Raw genomic sequence first — 6000 nt, forward strand, 5'->3', positions numbered from 1 at the left:
TGCTTCGGGGTTATTTAACTACATTTTGCAAAGCGGCTCTGTATTTTCAGCTAGTTTATACAGTACTTTGCAGAGGAAAACGAATTCAAAGCTTATAAAAACTGCATCCTGATGAAATAATGAAGTGGAATAAAAGACGGTTGCCACATTTAGTACCACGCAATATTATACTGTGTGTGTGCGCGTGCATGACGTTTGTGAGTATGTGGACGTGTGCATGCTGTGCATTGTGTGGATGTATTAGAGCATGTGTACATTTGTCCCCTCATACAGAGTACTAGAGTATGGAGGTTGTATTAAGGTCAGATCCAGTCAGCTAGCTGGGCAGCAGGGCCCTCACCCCTCAGAACGAACAGAGCCGTATCCAAGGTGACAGCGGGCATTAGCTCAGCACACATACTCCCTCTCACAATCCTATTGGGCCACACAGCCTCCACGGGAGACAGGTCATCACTTCAATACACCAAGCAGTGGCTGATGGGTAGCGGAATGAGCTGGTGTGAATAGTCCAGGGTTTCAGAGCGCAACAGGCACCTGCATTGACTGTGAGCCTGCCCACTGAGCTCCATCCAAACACCAGACCTTCCTAGCTGGTCTGGGAGTCCATCTAGTCTGTAATGAGGCCTCATGGAACTAGCCTAGCCTCCCTCTTTCCCCCTGCTAGTTAGACGATTGGCGCTAGCCTCCCTGGTGACTTCCCCCCTGCCTGCCTGTTTGTAATGAATGATCACCCTGGGACTGCTAGCTCAGCGATGCAGAGAGAGAAGCTAACAGGCCATGTGAGCTGCAGCAGCCTCTCAGGAGAAGGTAGAGCCCTGAAGGTTTAGCCGCTACCGTGGTTACTCAGCCCAGAGCACCGGTGGGGAGTCTCGAACCCGCAGGTTCTCTCTCCCGAGCCAGGCTGAAGCACCGCCTGATTCAGCACATCATCCATTCCATTAAACCTGTTTTCGATTTCTCTGCCCGCTTCTTAGAAGTGCTGAGGCTTTAAAGGGAGCTAGGGAACTGAGATGTGTGCTGCCTAAAAGTGAACTTGCAGTGTGTGACTTATAGGAGTGAAGTAATATTTCACTTGCAGCCCATACCACAAAGACTGGGTTTGATTGTTGTGATTGCTACAATATGGATACTGTCATCCATGTAGACTAGAGGCATGTTTTTTGGCTTGGTGTTTGTTGTTTGGATAAAGCTATAGATTCATAGATATATTTCAATAGGGCGAACTTCCACTTAAGTCAACTTTTCACTCAGTCTCCCATTGACATCCATGCATGACTAAGTAAATGGAAGGTAGGATTCGCCCCTGACTGTTAAGACTATCCTTTCCCATGTCTAACTGTGTGTTTGTGCCCCAGCAGACAGTACCTCCCCCTGGGATGCACGCCCTTCAGCCTCCCCAAGTCTGTCGGAAGTAGCCCTGCCCCCAGACACTCTGACCATGCCATCGCCCTCATCTCATCTGACCCCGTCCCAGCAGCCCCCAGGCCCCGACCTGGCTCGCCTGCCACCACAGGAGGTCCCGCGGGAGCCGGCGGTGCAAGAGAGCAGGAAGGCGGATCGCTCCCAGAGCCCCCGGAAGGCCCCGACCGAGACGCAAAATCCGGACCAGACCGGCCACGGGAGGAGGGACCGGGACCGGCCCAGTGGGAGTGGTTGCAGTAATGGGAGGGCCAAGCAGAAGGAAGGTGGCAGGTCCACCCGCAGAGGGAGCTGCCCCAAAGAGGGAGGGCCGGTGGGGAGGGATGAGCTGCTACCTGGGGGAGGGGAGCCCAAAAGCTCCTCCAGGGGGAGGTCTAAGGAGAGGATAGCTGGGGAGAGCAGCAGCACGTCCCACGGGAAAAGAGAACCCACACAGTCCCCGACGAAAGGCTCCAAGCCCTCATACACAAACTCTAACGGGAACGGCAGCAGCGGTGGTACTCAGAGCGGCAGCAGCAGTCACCCAGACGTTAGTGTCGGGCATCAGGGGGAGCCGGCGCAGGAGAAGCCCAGGCCCAGAGAGGCAGAGAGGGGCCCTGGAGAGACCCGGCCCTGCCGCCCCAACAAGAGCACCAGCAGCAGCAGCACGGCAGCGGGTAGGAAGGCCACTGTGTCCCCTGGGCCCTGGAAGATCCCCGGCTCTGACAAGCTGCCCAGCACCCTGCGCTCAGGCACGTCCACTGTGAGCAGATAACACCTTGGAGTATACCCACTACCAGATACCCAGGCCGGGCTACACTAAGCCTGGCTAGCCCCTTCATTGGCTCCCCTCGCCCTGCCTGCACTCCCCTACACCACCCTCTAGACCTCAGATGTAAAGGGGGGTTCCTCCATGCGTTTTTAGAGAACCATTTTTATTTATATTGTACTCTAAATTATTTTGAGAGATATTTTACACCGACCACCTTAAGAACTGGAAAGCATCCACTTAAAAATTCAAAACAAGAAGAAACCAAGCAGAATGTGTGTAGCGTGACTGGATCCTTGAGCAGTGTTAAGGGGTCCGAATACAGGAACTTCATTTGGAAGTGCTCAAATCCCCACAGCACTCCAGTCCAGGACGTACATGCAAATTGAACCACTCACCGATTGGTTGACTGTGACACTGCAGTTTTTTTTATACAATGAAGTCTATTTTATGAAAGGAATGTTGAAGAGGGGTTGCCTGTTTTTGTGTATTTTAAAAAGAGAGAATGAAAACCAGAACTAGAAAAAGAGTATACGCATTAATGGGACTTTGCCTTAAATAAGAGACTGTACGAGACTGAAGAAGCTATCCCGAGGAATCTATCAAATGGTATAGAAATAAATCTATTATATGATGAGTATTAATATGTGGGACGTGATCATCTCTAATGCATACCTAGTCGGGCCAATGGTAGCTCTGAGACGCCTCATAAGCTAGACGAGCGAAGGAGCACAACACCGTTTTTCAACACTCCCTTATAACTCCACAGCCACAAATCCACTATAATATTGCATTTCTAGTCTGTGTGGACCCATTCTACGAGACTGCAGTGGACTCTAAGGGCTGTTCGTGCTTGAATCATCAACGGTTGGGTCACAGGAGATGCATTTCCCCCTCACTGTGCTTCGCGAACAAAGCAATTTGCTGAGGTTTGTCTGGTGGACAATGTGGAGAGAGTGAAGGCTCATGGGATATCGGGGCAGAGTGCCTTACGATACGGACAGAGAGGTCTGTTATGGACTTAAAGAACCTAGAACACTCTCTAGACTGATGCGGTTCAATCCAGGCTGCTACCGTACAGTCAATACCAATGTCCCAATATTCATATACATCTGTGCCATGACGGACATTCATGGTTTTATATCTGATTGTTGAAATTTGTTCACTATATTTACAGACCCCACAGTATTTATTTGGTCATAAAACATTAGCAAATCTTTCCATTTCCTTACAGATTGAAGATAGTTCAACAACTTTTGGGGTTCTGTTGGTATCTCATTGTCAGATATCGAAACGTCTAGACAGAACATCTCTAACAGATGGTGTAATCAAGCTGTAGCTACACAGAATTACGTGTTTGGGTGAAAATATGGCACGTGTATGAAAGCAGGAAACTCCACTAGTATTTCTGGTGGGGATCAGAGAGAGAGAGAAACATTGCCATTTGTCACGAGCTCATTCATCACAATGTGTCTAATGGTCTGTGGCTTCACTTAACGCTGTTCATTTACACAACACATGAAACACGTTTATCTCCCAAAGACGCATATGTATGCATTACAACTGACAACTGTCTGGATATTCATTTCCACATTTGTTTAGTCTCTAAGTGTCTACATAGCCAGTGACGTTAAAATATATATACACATCTCTCTCTACCAGATTGTGGCCCAATTAACTTCGGAGCTCTAGACAGTGGAGGCTCTGTCAGTGGCTCTGTCTGCACTCCCCCATTACCAGTAACACACACACACGTCCCTCAGAACCGCCTTGTCATCCGATGACTAAGGTAGAGTTTTTTAGTTTTTTAAACTCTCTCAAACCCTCTCTCTGGCCCTGGGACTCACAGAAGCTAATTCATCTGTCACTCTGATAACTATTATACTGTACATGGAGATGTGGAGAGGCTACAATCATCTAGACATTATGATCATTGACAGACACAAGAATCATTCTTGGCGATAAAAGAAAAGTCATTAAGGATCCGAATGTGTCCCCTTTAGTTTCTGCAGACATCTGATTTTTGAGTGGTAATTTGCAGTGTGTCGAGCTAACAATCCAGCAAAGGGAGGACGACATTGGCAGAACAAAGCTGTCCCCCTTGGGTGGAAGAAATGCAGACAGTCTTTCAGAATAGCAGTAATTACGAGAGAGGTGAGTGATGCGCTGAGCCCATTGGAATCTCTATTTATGAGAGGAAAATATATTTCTTTAAAGCACAAAGTGGTTCAGAGAAATGGTATATAAATTGTGCTGGGCAACTGACCCTGAGTAGACAAGAGTCTGTGGCTCAGCCACTGTCTGGGCCTGTTTGAATACTTTAACAATGCATCCTTCCTCTCTTCCTTCTCTCTTTCCTAACGTCTTGTAAGAACAATGGTTACTTCAAGTAAGTAGGCAGCAGGTAGCCTAGATGTTCAGAGCATTGGGCCAGTAACTGAAAGGTTGCTGGTTTGAATCCCGAGCTGAATAAGTGGAAAATCTTCCCTTCAGCAAGGCACTTCACCCCAATTGCTCTGGATAAGAGCATCTGTTAAATGACAATAAATAAATATATAATAATGTAAAGCAGGTACATGTTCATTCATGTAAGTGTCACTGGTTACTTCAAGAAAGGATTCATTTGAACAGTGCCACTGTGTTCACCCCACACATAACCATTCCTAGTGTCTGGACAGTCCTGACTGTATACTGAACCTTCATCACTAAGCCTATCATGACTTCTGTGTAGACTAGAGACAAGGGAGAATGTCCTTCCTTCGTTGCACAGTTCGCCACTTTTTCTCGTCAGAGCAGTCCCCCATTGAGGCAAATATCAGTACTTTTCTATGGACAGATCAGAAGAGATAGGTATATCTAAAACGGTGAGTGTGTTGAAGACTGGCGGCACGTACAATACATGAACCCCCTGAGCCTACCTAATGCAGCAGGGTATCACTGAGTAGTGTTATTATTAGCCGTGTTATTGACCTTGTACAGGTGTGTCGCTATTATAAATATGACTCAATGTATTATTATGGATAGTCCCAGACTATAAGTGAACGGCCTATTTTTATGAAATGCAACACTATGGATATATTAACTTTTGCAGAAATCTTGTTTACCGTATGATATTCTGAAATGCTGTCAAATAAAATCTTGACACGGTGTAAAGTATTCAATTAGGATCGAGCTGTCACCGATTTATGTCTGACCGCGTTGATGGCCTTATGGCAGGTGAACAGAGTGCCCATTCATTAGTGCACACCGTAGTAAAACGTTTTGCTACAAAAACAAAGGTTTCTTATAGGACAAGTTCAGGTTAGTTCCTCCGTGTTTTGGCTTGTTTGCTTCTGTTTTGTTCCAAGTGAAAACAACTAAATTTGCCCGGAGGTACTTATAGCAGGATTTCCCTCTGCCTTATGACCACATGAGGGCAGTGCTGTGTAAGGAAAGAAGGCAAATCACTGATTTCAAAATGACTATTGTACATTCTTATTGTTTCCACTAGAGAGCATTGTAGACTCCTTTTTGTTTTTCGTTTCGTAACATTTTCTTATATATACATGCATAGGTTATTTAACCTATTTAACCTGTTCCAAATATTCATCCTACGATTTTAACAGGCACTCGAATCTGGTCTACTTTATTTGAGATATGTACAATCTGACTGGCTAAGCAGAAGCAACAACAAACATGTTCACTTGGCCTTAAACTACCTTTGTCTGCCATTATTTTTGGCAAAAGGACATGACGAGATATTTGATCAAATCTATATCATACTTAACTTTACTAGAGAACGTCTTGTAAATATACTTTACTTGAGATGGTAATTCCATTTTGATTAGGTATTT

General features: G+C 46.1%; 1 protein-coding gene across 1 annotated transcript in view; it reads left to right on the forward strand.

The window, feature by feature from the left end:
- The window catches only part of LOC139378509 (membrane-associated guanylate kinase, WW and PDZ domain-containing protein 2-like), a 271242-nt gene extending 265922 nt beyond the window's left edge, over positions 1-5320 (forward strand). The window contains exon 23 of the mRNA XM_071120733.1: positions 1359-5320. Within this exon, the coding sequence (XP_070976834.1) occupies positions 1359-2173 (815 nt within the window). The 3' untranslated portion in view covers positions 2174-5320. The remainder of the gene's footprint in view (positions 1-1358) is intronic.
- Positions 5321-6000: the final 680 nt, after the last annotated feature.

Source organism: Oncorhynchus clarkii, chromosome 21 (genome assembly GCF_045791955.1).
Source record: "Oncorhynchus clarkii lewisi isolate Uvic-CL-2024 chromosome 21, UVic_Ocla_1.0, whole genome shotgun sequence".
In the NCBI taxonomy this organism is placed as follows: Eukaryota; Metazoa; Chordata; class Actinopteri; order Salmoniformes; family Salmonidae; genus Oncorhynchus; species Oncorhynchus clarkii.